General features: G+C 46.1%; 1 protein-coding gene across 5 annotated transcripts in view; it reads left to right on the forward strand.

Annotated features, from left to right (window-relative positions):
* LOC133140677 (spectrin alpha chain, non-erythrocytic 1-like) overlaps positions 1 to 15500 on the forward strand; it is a 36958-nt gene extending 21458 nt beyond the window's left edge. For 3 of the 5 annotated variants that reach the window (XM_061260790.1, XM_061260789.1, XM_061260791.1), the window contains 30 exons: positions 440 to 531; positions 968 to 1112; positions 1234 to 1415; positions 1811 to 1910; positions 2340 to 2537; positions 2986 to 3132; positions 3263 to 3366; positions 3642 to 3804; positions 4272 to 4286; positions 5640 to 5771; positions 6084 to 6221; positions 6480 to 6584; positions 6920 to 7128; positions 7300 to 7420; positions 7694 to 7815; positions 7909 to 8041; positions 8188 to 8286; positions 8378 to 8537; positions 9132 to 9208; positions 9309 to 9518; positions 9711 to 10007; positions 10370 to 10482; positions 11091 to 11108; positions 11691 to 11753; positions 13147 to 13201; positions 13509 to 13705; positions 13992 to 14045; positions 14213 to 14359; positions 14793 to 14940; positions 15024 to 15500. In XM_061260790.1, coding sequence (XP_061116774.1) covers positions 440 to 531; positions 968 to 1112; positions 1234 to 1415; positions 1811 to 1910; positions 2340 to 2537; positions 2986 to 3132; positions 3263 to 3366; positions 3642 to 3804; positions 4272 to 4286; positions 5640 to 5771; positions 6084 to 6221; positions 6480 to 6584; positions 6920 to 7128; positions 7300 to 7420; positions 7694 to 7815; positions 7909 to 8041; positions 8188 to 8286; positions 8378 to 8537; positions 9132 to 9208; positions 9309 to 9518; positions 9711 to 10007; positions 10370 to 10482; positions 11091 to 11108; positions 11691 to 11753; positions 13147 to 13201; positions 13509 to 13705; positions 13992 to 14045; positions 14213 to 14359; positions 14793 to 14940; positions 15024 to 15149 — 3870 coding nt within the window. In that variant the 3' untranslated portion in view covers positions 15150 to 15500. The remainder of the gene's footprint in view (positions 1 to 439; positions 532 to 967; positions 1113 to 1233; positions 1416 to 1810; positions 1911 to 2339; positions 2538 to 2985; positions 3133 to 3262; positions 3367 to 3641; positions 3805 to 4271; positions 4287 to 5639; positions 5772 to 6083; positions 6222 to 6479; positions 6585 to 6919; positions 7129 to 7299; positions 7421 to 7693; positions 7816 to 7908; positions 8042 to 8187; positions 8287 to 8377; positions 8538 to 9131; positions 9209 to 9308; positions 9519 to 9710; positions 10008 to 10369; positions 10483 to 11090; positions 11109 to 11690; positions 11754 to 13146; positions 13202 to 13508; positions 13706 to 13991; positions 14046 to 14212; positions 14360 to 14792; positions 14941 to 15023) is intronic. The other 2 variants (XM_061260792.1, XM_061260794.1) reach the window with 2 other exon arrangements.
* Positions 15501 to 17442: the final 1942 nt, after the last annotated feature.

Below are 17442 nucleotides of genomic sequence, written 5' to 3' on the forward strand. Positions count from 1 at the left end.
ACTGTTGTCCCGTCTGGTCTGTTTGTGCTCAGTTGTACAGTTACATTTTCCATTCTCAGATTCAATTTTCCTCAAGTCACGCTTGGAGGAAATGGGAAATTTTTAAAGTGTACAGTAGCACCAGTGTTTGGTCTGTCTCCACCCACATAACCTTATTTACTTTAAAAGATGCAAATTCAACTACCTAAATCTTCAGGAACAAAATGTAAAGTTCTACAAATATTACTATTAACTACTGTTAACAAACAAAATAACAAATATAGATCTAAACTTGATATGGAAAAATTTAAATAGAATGGAATAAGGAACGGCTAAAACGGATTTCTAGCTAAGCTGATCTAAAAAAGAAACAATTTGTCTTAAGTGGCACTATAATTGGCTGTGAGCATGCAACAGGCCTTTGATTGGTGGTAACCTTGCACTGCTATGATCCTCCCAGGAGCTGAATCAGCACTGGAGGTCCCTGCAGCAGCTGGCCGAGGAGAGGAGCAACCTGCTGGGCAGCGCCCACGAAGTGCAGAGATTCCACAGGTGAGTACCCCTAAACACACACACACACACCTGCTTGGCTGTCATACACACACATACACACACACACACACACACACACACACACACACAGCTGCCTGGCTATCACACTCACACACGCCTAGGCACAGACACACACACTGCAAATACCAAGTCCCATCTCGAGTATTTTAGTCCGATATTTAGACTTTGTCTCATTTCTGTTATTTCTATTGCTAAATAAGACAAAATTATTCCCAATGGGGTGAGGCAGTTTGGCAGTGGGGTAAAAATTTCACTCATCGTGTCAATGGTAACTTAAAACAAGCTCTTTTTCAACTTGTCTCATTATGAGATTTAAACACTTGTTAAAACCAATGCTTTTTGCAGAGTGCACACATCCACACACATGCGCGTATGCATGTACACATTTGGTTTGTTTTGCGATTCACCCATACAGAGATGCTGATGAGACCAAAGAGTGGGTGGAGGAGAAGAACCAGGCCCTGAACACCGATAACTACGGCCACGACCTGGCCAGCGTCCAGGCCCTGCAGCGCAAGCACGAGGGCTTCGAGAGAGACCTGGCTGCCCTGGGAGACAAGGCGAGTTCGCGGCTCAAACCGGGAGGCTGTTCATCTGTTATCAAGCATATGAAGATGCATCATGTCCCTGTGCTGCATCGCTGAAGGAACGCGTCCTGACCCTCTGTGTTCCCCCGCACAGGTGAACTCCCTGGGGGAGACGGCGGACCGGCTGATCCAGTCTCACCCCGAGGCGGCGGACGACATCAAGGACAAGTGCAGCGAGCTGAACACGGCCTGGAGCAGCCTGGTGGGCCGGGCCGACCAGCGCAAGGACAAGCTGGGCAACTCCCACGACCTGCAGCGCTTCCTCAGCGACTTCAGGTGAGCGCCGCAGGAGGGGTGCGGGAACGGGGCCCGGGGCTCAGCGCCAGGCATCGCCATGTCTCACCCTCCCATACAAATGCGGCCCTGGTTTTCACTGACAATTGGTCAGCCTGTGGAAACCAGCAGTTCTCGGCCCTTGAGGACTGTGATTTGATGACTCCTGCTTTCTGCCATCAGGCTTAATTTGGAAAGATTTAGGAGCATCCCAATTAGTAGACGTGCTCCTTATTTTTCTAGCTGGCTCATGTCAGTTTTCAGGAGCAGATGCTCCAACAATGAGAGCACTGTAGAGACTTCAAGCGAGGTGTGCGCTGTAGGACATAAAGCTTGTAAAGGCATGTTAACAGAACAGGGGACCCTCTCTCTCCCATTCTACCACAACCCTCCTGCAGAGATCTGATGTCCTGGATCAATGGCATCCGGGGGCTGGTGTCGTCCGATGAGCTGGCCAAGGATGTGACTGGAGCTGAAGCTCTGCTGGAGAGACACCAGGTACAGACTGTATTTCTGCACTCCTTACACTCAACACGCCTCAGGGAGTGTGTAGCAGTCCATGGGAGGCACTTACACACATCACATTTTTATTCCCCCCTGTGAATACTGTGAAAAAGGCAATACATAAGGAAGATCTGATGCGGAAAATCCATATTCAGAAAATAAAAGTCCTCCCCGCCTGGATTGGCTGTTTAGCACTGTTTTTCAGTCAGGAGGTAGAATTAATTGCTGAACTCAGTTCATGGGTGGGAGAAACGCATGGCAGGACTTTCTGACCCCTGGACTTTCCATTTCTGAATAAGGTGATGGAATACTTGTTCAGTAGCACATTAATGCAGTTATGGAATGGCAGGTGCTGGGAGGAGTTCTGGTCTCGCTAACTCGCTAACATGTTTCTCCCCGTCCTCCCTTGTGTGCCTCCTCCAGGAGCACCGCACCGAGATCGACGCCCGCGCTGGAACCTTCCAGGCCTTCGAGCAGTTTGGCCAGCAGCTGCTGGCGCGGGGCCACTACGCCAGCCCTGAGATCCAGGACAAGCTGGAGACCCTGGACCACGAGCGGGCTGACCTGGAGAAGGCCTGGGTGCAGCGCAGGATGATGCTGGACCAGTGCCTGGAGCTTCAGGTGTGACCCGCCACCTGGACTCACACACGCAACGCAATGCATGCAAAGCACGCAACACACCACACACGCACGCGCAACACATGCAACGCACCACACACACACAACACACGCAACACATGCAACGCATGCAAAACACCACACGCACACACACACACACACCTGCACCTGTGACCAGTAATTGTGTAAAAAATACGTAGTTCTTTTCGGATTCAAATCATTTTCTACACTTAAAGCTTGTCTGGTGTATTGGAACCTATACAAAAAAAAAACCTATGCACGCCTTCTGGTCCTCTTGGTTGGCTCAGTTGGACCAGGCAAGATCAATCGATCACAGGAAAGTATTTGAATCCAAAACAGATACATATTTGACCCAGGTCTACCTGTAACTCATCCGTGTATGGAACTGTCTGTGACCCTGTCCATGCCCCTCTGCACTCTTCGTCCCCAGCTGTTCAACCGCGACTGCGAGCAGGCAGAGAACTGGATGGCAGCCCGCGAGGCCTTCCTGGCCAGCGACGACAAGGGCGACTCTCTGGACAGCGTGGAGGCACTCATCAAGAAGCACGAGGACTTTGACAAGGCCATCAACGTGCAGGTCTGCCAGTCTGCAGCCGTCCCTCTGTTCCACCCTTTCTGCCTTTTACCCATAACACTGTGTATTCGGCAGCATAGCGTGTGAGAATTGGTGGTATTTGACTGTTCCACTCTCCCTGCTGCGTCTGCAGGAGGACAAGATCGCCGCCCTGCAGTCCTTCGCCGAGCAGCTGGTTGGAGCAGACCACTACGCCAAGCCGGAGATCTCCGCCCGCTGCAATGAAGTCCTGGACAGGTACGCCTCTGCCCACCCCAACCCCCCCTCAGCTCCCTTGCACAGTGTCCCAGTGTTGGCCCACCTCCCTTACAGTGTCCCAGTGTTGGCCCACCTCCCTTACAGTGTCCCAGTGTTGGCCCACCTCCCTTACAGTGTCCCAGTGTTGGCCCACCTCCCTTACAGTGTCCCAGTGTTGGCCCACCTCCCTTACACAGTGTCCCAGTGTAGGCCCACCTCCCTTACACAGTGTTGGCCCAGTGTTGGTGACTCCAGGGCTGCTCTGTGCCCCGCAGGTGGAAGCGGCTGAAGGCCCAGATGATTGAGAAGCGCTCTAAGCTGGGCGAGTCGCAGACGCTGCAGCAGTTCAGCCGTGACGTAGACGAGATCGAGGCCTGGATCAGCGAGAAGCTGCAGACCGCCAGCGACGAGTCCTACAAGGACCCCACCAACATCCAGGTATGGTGTCGCAGCCCTGCAAATGCCATGCTCTTCAACCTTTTTCTGTTCTTATTTTGTTGCTTTTAGCGCATTCACCATCTTCCGTGTCTTCGGTCCAAGACGTGCAGGTTAGGCTGCGTGGTGTCGGGGCATTAGCAGGGCGTTGCTGCAAAAGTGCATGCATGCTCAGTCAACTTACCCTGTATAAATAAATGTCAATAAATAATAATCTTGGTTCGACAAGGATGTACTCTGTTTGTTTCGTGAATGTTGAATAGCTTTTTTAACCGATGTTTTTTGTGTTACTTTGTACCCTTTAATCCTTGATTTTCTTTCGTTAAAGATTCGTCCCAATCCCCATAATCCTCTTACTGCTGTTGTCCTGTTGTATCCCTGTTTATAATGACTGCATTGTGACTCCCCCCCCCGACCCTTTGATGGCAATAAAATCTGAATCTGTCTCTGTTTTTATTGTCTGTTTTTAGCTGTCCAAACTACTGGTAAGTTGAGTAGTGTGTTGGCGCACTAACATCTGTAGGGGTCCTTCACTCGTGTCTGTGTCTTTGTCATCTGTAGACACACAGTCCTTTTTAGCTGGATTTCATCCATCTGTCTCGTGTTCACCTACATGAGTGCTTGCTTCTTATTTTTTTATTTGAACCGTTTTTTAAAAATATGAATGCACATTTTGCATTGTTTGTAGATGTATACTTTTGTCTTGTGCTTAAGTTATTTTGTTGCTGGGTGTGGCTTCCATATTTTTGTTTTCGCCTTAACAAGTTGGGTTGTCTCTTAAACTCGTTCCACACATTGTATGATCTTTATATAAAGTGTCAGCCACTAAAGTTGCCTGCAAACCACAGTTGCTTCTCTAGCACTGAAATTCCATCTTCATATAAATTACATCTGGCTTTTCATCTAAATACAGAGGGTCATCCTTTTGGCCAAAACTATAAACTTGATATATCTGATATTTATATCCCAAAAGTCGAACTGATCACAGAACTTGTATGTTGAAGATGCAATATTTTAAAAAAATAAAGTGAGTGAGGTAGAAATATGCAGCTAGAAAAGGTGCTTTGCTTCAAGCTCTTAATAAAAGCATAGGTTTGATATTTGTGTTTCAAGCAGTCCCCAGTGCTTATTACATTGTATATTACATTTATTGAAGCGTTCATTTTTTTTTTTTTTTTTTTTTTTTTAAATGTAAAAGCTGTTTGAATATGAGTGCAGGTTAGATAGGGGCTCTGCATATACTCTCCCTCACTCTCTGGCTGAAACACAGGTGTGGAACGACATTTAGAAAGAAATACGCTTTTTAAGGTGCTCCAGAAACATTGCTGTGTTCCGGAGGAAGTCTCCAGCTCATTTCATGTATTGTGTTTCTCCACATGTCTCTGTCAGTCACTGGTGGTGTCTGTAGGAATCTGTCTTATGGTGTCCTTTTCGTTTTGGTTCTTTTCACTTTTACCTCCATTTTTTAGCTTCAGTCCCAGTCACTGACTGCCATACTGACAATTATTTGTGTCCATCATAGTCACTCTACAAGTGTAATATTTACAGAGTTATAACTGATTGTATCTCAGCCCTTGGTCACCAATTGGTTCAATTTTACATTGTATTATTTTAATTATGATCTATTTGGTGGGGGTATTGAACTGAAACTTCAGTACCCCTTTCAGACCCCTTAACTTGCTCTAGTCTCTCTCTGACACTCAGCATTTATTATCAGAGGCAAATACAGCACACACACACACACACACACACACACACACAGATGGCCTGTAAGCGGGTTTGTGCTTCATGACACCCCGGTGTCTGTCCAGGCTCTTAACTGTCTCCCCTGCTCACAGAGTAAGCACCAGAAGCACCAGGCCTTTGAGGCTGAGCTGCACGCCAACGCCGACCGCATCCGGGGCGTCATCGACACGGGGAACTCGCTCATCCAGAGGGGTGCCTGTGCTGGGAGTGAGGACGCGGTCAAGGTAACGCTCGCCTCACGCTCGCCTCACGCGGTCTGCTGGTCACCTGCTGTATTCAGATCCATGTATCGCACCCTAATTACTACAGTTCAGCACTCTGGATTGTAACATCCGTACTGCCACTTGGTTGTAATGTAACACATCATTTGGTTATTGTAGCTCTCCAGGTGAGCAATGACTGCATTTGATGCATATTGTTGGATGCAGCTAAATGCAACCACCAGCTCCCATTCTTCTTTGGTGTTGAAAACCAAAGCATTCTCTGTGGGGTAAAATGTTGAAATGGCGGTTATATTGCGCTGTTTTTCTCCCCAGACACGCCTGAATGCCCTGGATGACCAGTGGCAGTTCCTGGTGAACAAGTCTGCAGAGAAGAGCCAGAAGCTGAAGGAGGCCAACAAGCAGCAGAATTTCAACACCGGCATTAAGGACTTCGACTTCTGGCTTTCAGAGGTAGCAATCTTAACATGCTGTGTGTACATTCACTGTTCAAATCTGCTTATACTGATGATGGATATTTTGGCAGTGAATTCAGTTCCCTGCATTGATTTTCCTCTAAAATGTTTTCCCTGCACTATAATGACATTTATTGTTTGACCTTGTGTAATGGATATGATTAAATTGTACTCATGAAATAAATTAAGATAAAATGTCACTGATTATGCAGGAGTTGTCCCATGATTGACAGCTCGGTTTCTTTCCCCACTCCAGGTTGAGGCTTTGCTTGCTTCTGAGGATTATGGGAAGGATTTGGCCTCTGTAAACAATCTGCTAAAGAAGCATCAGCTTCTGGAAGCTGACATCTCTGCTCATGAGGTAGTTTACTCCACCTCCCTGTGCAATATTGCAGCTATTCTGACTTTCAGCCATTGAAATCCAAATGCCAGGGAGTAATCCTTCTTGTTGGAAAAACCCATAATGAGCCGGAATTTATAATGCACATGCTTTTACAGTTGCAGCGTGTAGAAGATTCTGTTTTTGTTTTCAGTACATTTTAGATCAGTTGTAACAATTAAACACTACATAAACATTTCAGTGTTTTTTAAACATTGTTAGTGCATTATTAATGACTGCAGTAGTGGAGTCGACAGGTGCCTTGTCCTGTCTCCACACACTCTTGACTGTGCGCACCCCTCCCTCTCGCCCTGCAGGACCGTCTGAAGGACCTGAATGGCCAGGCCGACAGCCTGATGGCCAGCAACGCCTTCGACACCTCACAGGTGAAGGACAAGCGCGACGCCGTCAACGGCCGCTTCACCAAGATCAAGAGCATGGCCGCCGGCCGCCGCGCCAAACTTAACGAGTCGCACCGCCTGCACCAGTTCTTCAGGGACCTGGATGACGAGGAGTCGTGGATCAAGTGAGTCTCAGAGGAGGAAGTGTGAGGATGAGGTTTCACTCCGGCGTGTGTACGGTCAGACGCTGCCAATCCTAGTTCAGAGCTGGTTAGCTCAGGTGTTTGTGGTAAAGTATTGAGCTGATGTGCCGTGGGACGGGCGAGGGCCTCCACTAACATTCCGTCTCCCTGCAGAGAGAAGAAGTTACTCGTGAGCTCGGAGGATTATGGACGTGACTTGACAGGAGTACAGAATCTGAGGAAGAAGCACAAGAGGCTGGAGGCTGAGCTGGCTGCCCATGAGCCAGCCATACAGGTACAGGGCCACAATCATCTCTCCATGAGCCAGCCATACAGGTACAGGGCCACAATCATCTCTCCATGGGCCACTCACAGATATACAAGACCTCAGTTATCTCCTGCTAGGCCACTGACTCCGGTATAGGGCTCCAGTGATCCCGTTTGGCCACTTGCACTGATATAGAACGTTCATCCCCTCAATTAGCTGATCTTTCAAGTGTCTTTCCAGTTTTGTTTTCTTATTTGTGGGTTTTTTTCCCTCCTTCCTCTCCTTTTCTCCTTGCTCTAGTCTGTTCTGGACACTGGGAAGAAGCTGTCCGATGACAACACCATCGGACAGGAGGAGATCCAGCAGAGACTGGCCCAGTTTGTGGATCATTGGAAGGAGCTGAAGGATCTTGCTGCCGCACGGTAAGTCTGTTCCTGCGTTCCTGTTCCAGTGTCATAATTTACTGGTGTTCAACATGGTTCATAATGTGCTCTTGTGTTTGTGCCTGTGTGTAGAGGGCAGAGGCTGGAGGAGTCTTTGGAGTACCAGCAGTTTGTGGCGAATGTGGAAGAGGAAGAGGCGTGGATCAACGAGAAGCTGAACCTGGTTGGAAGCGAGGACTATGGGGACACCCTGGCAGCGGTGCAGGTGAGGACCCATGGAGGACCTGTATGGGGCGGATACCTGGAGTGTACACAAGATGGAGTGTGTCAGGCAGCGGGCCTATTAAGTAGTTCTGGAACTTAAACTTGAAGCATATGGGTACTGATTACACTTACCATCCGGTTGTGCAGGGCTTGCTGAAGAAGCACGAAGCATTTGAGACCGACTTCACGGTACATCGGGACAGAGTGAACGATGTGTGCGCAAACGGAGACGAGCTCGTCAACAAGGTACGGCTCAGCCGAGCGAGCGACACCAACGCAGTCCACACGCGGCCAGCGAAGGGTTCGATGAGACTGAATGTGTGGCTTTGTGCTGCAGAATAACCACCACGTGGACAACATCAGTGCCAAAATGAAGGCCCTGAAGGGGAAGGTGTTGGAGCTGGAGAGGGCGGCCGAGCAGAGGAAGGCCAAGCTGGACGAGAACTCCGCCTTCCTGCAGTTCAACTGGAAGGCCGATGTGGTGGAGTCCTGGATCGGTACGTGTTACATTACATTACATTATTAGCATTTGGCGGGCGCTCTTATCCAGAGCGACGTACAGTTGATTAGACTAAGCAGGAGACAATCCTCCCCTGGAGCAATGCAGGGTTAAGGGCCTTGCTCAAGGGCCCCAACAGCTGTGCGGATCTTATTGTGGCTACACCGGGATTAGAACCTCCGACCTTGCGTGTCCCAGTCATTTAACTTAAGCACTACGCCGCCCCTTGTGTGTGTCAGGGGAGGGCTCAGGCAGGACTGAACACATTTATGTGTTTGGGTGGTGTATGCAGGTAAAGCAGTGGTCTGGAGGGTTTGAATACTGACTTTACCAGTTATGACAGGCTAGGAGTCACCCAGGGTGCATTATTGACCTTACTGTCACCCATTGAGGGAGAGTTTTTGATTCATTATGCTGGTCCCTAGGTCCACAGACACTGTGCTGGTGGACTACGAGAGGAAAGAGGGGTAATCTGCACGTTATGGAGCATGCTAGTCTCCACCCCCTATAATTAAGAGGATGTTTCTGCTACAGGACAGGCTTACAGACATAACTGGCCATTCCTAATTCAAGGACTCGCATGTTTTTTCAGGTGAGAAAGAGAACAGTCTGAAGACAGATGACTATGGACGGGACCTGTCCTCAGTGCAGACTCTCCTCACTAAACAGGTATGATTTGTCTGCTGGGCCATTGTATTTTATGTAGGGTTATGGGGCGTGCTTGGCCCCATTTCCTCACACCCTGTTCTTGTCTCACCCTGCCGAGCAGGAGACATTTGACGCTGGGCTCCAGGCATTCCAGCAGGAGGGCATCACCAACATCACTGCCCTGAAGGACCAGCTGCTGGCGGCAAAGCACGTGCAGTCCCGAGCCATCGAGGCACGCCATGCCGCCCTCATTAAGCGCTGGAACCAGCTCCTGTCCAACTCCACTGCCCGCAAGAAGAAGCTTCTGGAAGCCCAGGAGCACTTCAGGAAGGTGGGTGCTGAATGGATTTGGCTGGAATTTATGAAGTGAATGTAATGGACCGAGCACTAGTTTTCATTGAGAATCCTACAGATGTTCACGTGCCAGTGTCCTATGTGGTGTCCTGTGACTGACTGTAGGGTTGTCGAGGGAGAGAGGTTCTGAATCGGTGGGCCCTCTCACACTGTCAATCTCTCGCTGCAGGTGGAGGACCTCTTCCTGACCTTTGCCAAGAAGGCGTCGGCCTTCAACAGCTGGTTTGAGAACGCGGAGGAGGACCTGACGGACCCGGTGCGCTGTAACTCTCTGGAGGAGATCCGGGCGCTGCGGGACGCCCACGAGGCCTTCCGCTCCTCCCTCAGCTCCGCCGAGGCCGACTTCAGCCAGCTGGCCGAGCTGGACCGACAGATCAAGAGCTACCACGTGGTGTCCAACCCCTACACCTGGTTCACCATGGAGGCTCTGGAGGAGACCTGGAGGAACCTGCAAAAGATTATAAAGGTCATTAAGAAAGGGCACAGTGTACAGTGTGAATTGCTAATATTGAAAAATGTTCTGAATTTATGGTAGAATGTCCTAAATGCACAAGGTCAATTAACACCATATTAAAATGTTAACCACATTGGATTCTCCAACGTTAGTGTGATTTTTATATTTTGAGTTTATCAGTTTGAATCAATTTCATTCAGTGCTCACATTTTTGCATTTGAGAGGAGATTTGTAAGGTGTAATTGGGTATTCTACTTGAACCACACTTCGCTGGTTCATTCAAAACTGAGCTTATAAGGATATGTATATAAATGTGTGTGTGTATAAAAGTAAAACAATGGTGTAGTTGAACAGTATTTTTGCGGCGTGTTCAGGAGCGAGAATTGGAGCTTCAGAAGGAACAGAGGCGTCAGGAGGAGAACGACAAGCTGCGGCAGGAGTTTGCACAGCACGCCAACGCCTTCCACCAGTGGCTGCAGGAGACCAGGTGGGGGCTGGAGAGCGCCGTGGAGAAGATGGCAGCTCTGCCTTGATTTACTCCAGAGAAACTCCAGAAACTTTATTCAAGAGTTGTAACTGATCAATAAGCATGTCACTTTTTGACTGCCTTTTTTTCCCTTGCGCTTAAAGTGTAGTCTCTACACTGTTCAATGGCCTTCTTTTGGGATTGGTCAATTGATAAATTGTACTCTCATACCTGAAGTATTTACCTCCTGCTTTAGATATCTCTTGCCACATTCTTACTCTACAGGAAAGCTATCACTGTAAAGCATGCTTCGCTGTGGGGGATGTTATAGCTGTATGTAACTACAATGGTAGTTTGTGCCCGTTTTCTGAGAAAGGGCCTTGTTCTAGTGGTGTTGGACGTCGGTATGAAATATGGGTTTGGTATGAGCATTGGATAAAGCTGTGTCATGTGAATGCTCTGAAGTTGACATTACAGAAGCAGTGCTGATGCCCCTGTATGGTTTAACATTTGTTCTCTTTTCTTTTGTCATCCCTTCTTTCCTGTCATCCCTTTTTCCCCTGCCCCTCTCTGCTCCGCCCACCTGCCTCTTTCCTGGTACATGATGCTTGGATCACGTGACTGATCAGGACATATCTTCTGGATGGGTTAATATCAAATTCATTATCTCTTTCTGTTGTTTTGTGTAAATGTTTGTCTTTGAGAATTAGAGGGAAAAAACTATTTTGTATACTTCACTGGCTGCTAATTTCTCAGGGGGGCTCTGTAGAAACCCATGAGTCAATTGGCAAAATGGCAACATTTTGCAATACGTGTCCAGTCAAGATTTGTTCATGGGGAAAATGTGAAGTCATACTTCTAGCATTGCGAATTCATTAGGATCCAAGTTTGTTTAAAGCAATATTAAATTATTACCGGACACACATTTCTGGTGTTGTCATGAAAGCTGATGGACAAACTGGGTTTGCAGACGGTGTTGCAGACCTGTGTAATAGCTGAGCTGTAAAGTACACAAATTGATGTGTAATCATTAACCCCCTCTGGAGTGTTTCTCCTTTTTGATCTTTCATTTCAGCTTTTTGTTTTTGCACTGAAAAATTAGGCCTTTTGGGTTTTTGATATAATTTTTCCTTGCTGTTTGTATGTCTATCTGTAAATAGATTTTTTTTTTCTCTTTCCATTGGTATTCACACTATTTCCTCCTGACCCCTTCCCCTTTTTCTAAATAGCATAGCCTATCGCCGGGTAATCCGTGTCTATCAGTATGAAGTCGGTGATGATCTTTCTGGAAGGTTTTTCCCTGGTTTTCTTTGGCCTATCCCACCTCCTTCCACTCCCTTCCACGGTCTCGATTGCCCCTTCTCCCACTCCCCACGTTTTTTGAGTTGTTGCTCCTCACGCATTTGAGCCTCAAACCCTTGTTTGGGCTCTGTGTGTTCAGTTTCCTCTGGACTAACTCTCACCGGCACTGTGGCTTTTCTAAAAAATGGGATTTTATCTCTTTTTTTTCCTGCTGCTTATTCCTCCAAAGCTGGCTGCGTATAGCACCCTTCCAAAGGGTCTATGGTTTTAATTTGGGGGATATATACATATGTAGCATATTTTTATATTCTTTTTGTTTCTGTGTTTGTTTTATGCACCTAAAGAAGGGGTAGAAACTGCAATCATTTTATTTTGGTTTACATTTTGCTGCACTCAGCTGAATTCCGTAGACTGAGGAAATAATAAGCAAGATAAAAATTACGCTTTTACACATATATTTTTAGACAGTTGTACAGATGCTTTCTCAGTTGCATTTCCTTAGAAAATGGCAAGCAGTTTCCACCCCTGTGCACTGAGGCCCTAACCTTGCATGGTTTGGGTACCATGGCTTGAGTTAGCTTCTTTGGCATGCACAGAGTGGCACTGAAAAATTGGGGGGGCGAGTGCATTCTGGGGACTCTGATGTTGTCAAATAGCACACCCTTTAATATTGCAGGTAAGTCTTGAGGCAAGTCTTGCTTATATGAGGGAATTATGCAGTTAAATGTTATTCTGGGATGATGTTAGGTTAGATTTGTCTTTGTTTTGATTAGTTTGTGTCCTCTAATCACTGTGAAATAGGTTGTTTAGTGATTGTGTTTGTATAAACTTAGATGTTATTTCACTCACTGTGGCAGATGCAGGTAAAGATCTAGCCCTGGTAGAAACGATCATTTTCTTGCACTTGCCTTCCAAAATTGTGAAGATTTGGTTTGTTTAATTTGTATAGTATTCTTTATGGTTGTGCACTTGGAACGTTGTTGTCCCATGGTTCCTCTGACAGTTAGGCCTCCCTGATCACTCTTGTACATCACCACACCACCTAGATCCTCATCTTCACGTTGCCACATGAAGTGTTCCCCCATCTTGGAAAATCTTAGAACGAATCCTTGGATCAAATCAAATCCGATATTACACAGCTGTGCATCATTATATCACACAATCTGTAATTGTGCATTGATATTTACAGAATTTCGCATACCACCGTATGCCATACCAATTCCTTGTACTCACTTTATCAAGAAGGGATAAGTGGTAACTTTGAAGTCATCCATTTGTGGTGAGGTACAGTGGCATCGTGATTGTGGTCATTTGTGTGGTGTAGTTTAGGGTAAACACTGTAGGCCCTGCCAGTTGCATCATCTCACTGCCGTCTGTGTGTAGGTCTTGTATGGTGGAAGAATCCGGAACACTGGAATCCCAGCTTGAGGCAACTAAGGTGAGAGAGGGGAAATTCAGATCAATCAAAGATCTTTTTAACTGGATGCATTTTATGTAGCACATTGTGTTGGTGAAATTGTGTTCACATTACTATATGTTTGTGGGTGGCCAGGTACATCAGAGAGGACCTGTTTAAGCTGCATTGCTCCTTGTCTTGGTACTGGTGGCATAATTTCTTGTGCCAAATTTCAGTTCATGAGAATTTGAAAAAATCAGATATTTTGTTGAATATTACTTTGTGATGTGCTTTGGGTTGATATGACCTGCTACCCGTACTGACCCTTCATACCTCCTCATACCCACAGCGCAAGCACCAGGAGATCCGTGCCATGCGCAGCCAGCTGAAGAAGATTGAAGATCTGGGAGCTGCCATGGAAGAGGCCCTGATCCTGGATAATAAGTACACAGAGCACAGCACAGTGGGGCTGGCACAGCAGTGGGACCAGCTGGACCAGCTGGGCATGAGGATGCAGCACAACCTGGAGCAGCAGATCCAGGCCAGGTTAGAGAGAGAACATGTACAAGCCCCATCGCAGGCCAGAGAGACCATACATACCCGTCCGTGCATATACATGAACACCTAATCAAACTCATACACAAGTATGACCTGGAATAGCACATTCCAGGGTATTTGGGCTACACACCTGTATCCTCAGGCACACTTGCGCTACAAGGCACAAAGAGCAAACAAACACACGCACTTTCAACTGTTATCGCTGTGTTTATATAGTAGCCCTCTTGGATTGAGTTGGATTTGATCCTAACCCCCGTGTGCTTTTCTTCTGTAGAAACACCACTGGTGTAACTGAAGAAGCCCTGAAGGAATTCAGCATGATGTTCAAGTGAGTGTCACTTTTGTGTTTTCTTATTTATTATATGTATACCTTTCTCACTTAGGTGTGAACTCCGTTAAAGGCCTCTGAAATTTCACGGTACACAAGGTGGCTAGATACAGTGTTTCCGTTACCATGATGATGGTGGGGAAAAATGAGTCTAATTCCTCTTGCAGGCATTTTGACAAGGACAAGTCTGGGCGGCTGAACCACCAGGAGTTCAAATCCTGTCTGCGCTCTCTGGGTTACGACCTGCCCATGGTTGAGGAAGGAGAGCCTGACCCGGAGTTTGAGTCCATCCTGGACACCGTTGATCCCAACAGGTCAGAACACGGCTCTGACTGCTCTCACTGTTGTCATGTCCCTTCACTCTTGGGAAACTTACTTACTGCTGTAGTTACTTAATTTTCTGGCTTTCTAATGCAATGTTGACCGGATCTGACAAATGTTTAATATATAGGATTCAACTATAAATGCTCAGATTGCCTGTTTTTGTTTGTAGATATGTCAAATATTGAGTGCTCTAATACACACTGGACATTGTTGTTGAATAGGCATACAAAGGGCAGGGAGTTATGATTTTCTTTTTAAAATAAAGTAAATAACTGTTTGGTCTCATTTCGGTAGGGCATTTGTGCCATTTTTCTCCTGGATTAAGTTTGAATGTCTTAAAGCTTTTCAAAATAGTTTTAAAGCGATGCATTTTCAGCCTGATGTGTACTTGATGTCTTCCCCTCTCCTTCGATCCATTCCCAGGGACGGGCACGTATCTCTGCAGGAGTACATGGCCTTCATGATCAGCCGAGAGACGGAGAACGTCAAGTCGAGTGAGGAGATTGAGAGCGCTTTCCGAGCCCTGAGTGCAGAGAACAAGCCATACGTCACCAAGGAGGAGCTCTATCAGGTACCCTTTTCCGGATTATATTTTCATTTCACAGTGTACAACAGTCTACTTTAATTTTAAACCCGACATTTTCCTTTCTTCAGAACCTGTCAAAGGAGCAGGCTGACTACTGCATCTCGCACATGAAGCCCTACATGGACAGCAAGGGGCGGGAGCTGCCCTCAGCATTCGATTTTGTGGAGTTCACCCGCTCGCTCTTCGTCAACTAGCCTGCACCTCTGCCTGTCGGTGACAAATCGGGATGCGTTTTCCCACAGCAGAACTGCATGATTGAAATGTAGACACTAAACTATATCTCTTCCAACTCTCAGTGGGTCCATTAGAAAGGGGGGGTTCATTCTGAATTAATTCTGTGCAGAATCTGATACACAATCCCCATTAATGTAGGGACCTGCTATCTCTGTGCTACTCTATAATATCTTTGTGAATGTCTCTGCATTTTATTGTGATGTTTTGGCTATTAAAAGTCTTTTGCTTGATTTTAACCTCATAGAAATGACTATGTAGCAACCCTCCTGTGACTGCAGTGTGCTTAATTAAACGCTTCTGGTTCGAACTGATCCAATGGTGTTATGGTGTTGTTTTGTATGAAGTAAATCATGTAAGCTACGAAAAGATCCTGATTCAGAAATTGGTTTGTTATACAAAATGGGCAAAACCAAGGTTTGAACCAAGGTCTCATTAAAAAACCCACTAAAGTGTTTATCATGTGGCTGCAACTCCATGTATTAATAAGCATGCAGACATAAAAGAGATTTAGTTGTTTGACCAAAACATTTCAATGAGACCATGGTTCGATTCTTGGTGCCAGAAGTGGTGGTTTCACCATCTGTGAAACTACAGCCTGCTGAGGATTTTCACGAAACATATACATGGAGTTCACAGAGAATCGTGCGTTACACGAATAACATCCAGTAAGCGGCGGTTCGGTGGGCAAAAGCACCTTGTGATGGCAGAGCTCAAAGGGGAATGGTTTGACTTGATCAAGCTAACATCAAGGACACAAATGCTGAAATAACAGCTGTTTACAACAGTGGTGTGCAGAAGGGCATCTTTCAACACGCATTGGACCTTGAAGTGGATGAGCTACAGCAGCAAAAAAACATGCTGTGTTCCAGTCCTGTCAGCAAAGAGCAGGAAGATGAGGCTACAGTAGACTCCTGATCAAAACTCAACAAGTTGGAAAAACGTTGACTTGATTTTTTGTTGCAACATCCAGACAGGATTTGGTGTAAACTGCATGAATCAATGTGTCCTGCTTTGTGTCAACAGTGCTGGCTGTCAGTGGTGGTGGAATGGTGTCGGGAATCTTTTCTTGGCACACAGCCCCCTTAATAGCATTTGAACGTTATTTTAATGCCAGCTCATCCCTAAGCATTGTTGCTGACCATGTGCATCCCTTTATGGCCACAGTCTACCTTTTTTCAAATGGATACTTTGAGCATAATAATGTCACATACTACACATCATCTCAAGTTGGTTTCACAAATTGTTCAGTTTACTCCAATAGTCTGCAGTTTCCAGATTTCACCTTTGGAATGTGGTGGAAAAGGATATTCGCAGCATGGATGGGTAACCAAAAACTGCTGAGTCAGCATGAACTCCAATCCAAGGAATGTTGCCAGCACCTTGTTGAACCCATGCCACAATATTTTCAGGCTGTTCTGGTGGCAAAAGAGGGTCTTACCTGGTACCACGGCTGTACCTAATAGTAGTACTGTGTGCTCCAGAATTATTGGCATCTCTTACTGGCGATGCACCAAAAAATACTTTTAAAAATTAAACAAGATACAGTGTTCAAATAAATAGTAGTGCATTAAAAAAAGTGAATAAAGTGCTAATATTTTTTAATAGCTTTTAGTTCAATATTTCAAATGTAGTGGAAACATTACAGATTCAATTCCAAATCAAAACATTAGCAAATTTTATCAAGTATGCCTTATTATTTTACAGGAAGCATAGAAAAGGAATATTAATCTGTAAAACAATGGCAGCGTCAACATTTTTCTCTTCAAACTCTCTTCAAACGGTATAAACTGAAGACATTTTTCAAGATTCAACTTCACTTAACTAATATTTAGTTGCATAACCATTGTTTTTGGGTTTTGCTTCAGAAACTGTATTTTTAATGTTGAGGTCGGGGGATTGAGCAGGCCATTCCATTAGCTCAATCCTTTTTGTCTGGAACCAAGATGTTGCTCGCTTACTCGTGTGTTTGCAGTCGTTGTCTTGTTGAAACACCTGTTTCAGGGGTATAATCTCTTCAAATATTTTGATGTATTCAAACTGATCCATGATCCCTGGCATACGAATCCAACACTGTAGTATGAAAAACATCCCCATACCATGATTTTTGCGCCACCATGCTTCACTGTCTTCACAGTGTACTTTGGCTTAAATTCAGTACCCAGGGGTCGTCTGACATACTGTTGATGACCACTACACCCGAAAAGAACAATTTTACTCTCATCAGTCCACAGAATGTTACACCATTTCTCTTTG

The sequence above is a fragment of the Conger conger genome, chromosome 11 (genome assembly GCF_963514075.1).
Source record: "Conger conger chromosome 11, fConCon1.1, whole genome shotgun sequence".
Classification (NCBI taxonomy): Eukaryota; Metazoa; Chordata; class Actinopteri; order Anguilliformes; family Congridae; genus Conger; species Conger conger.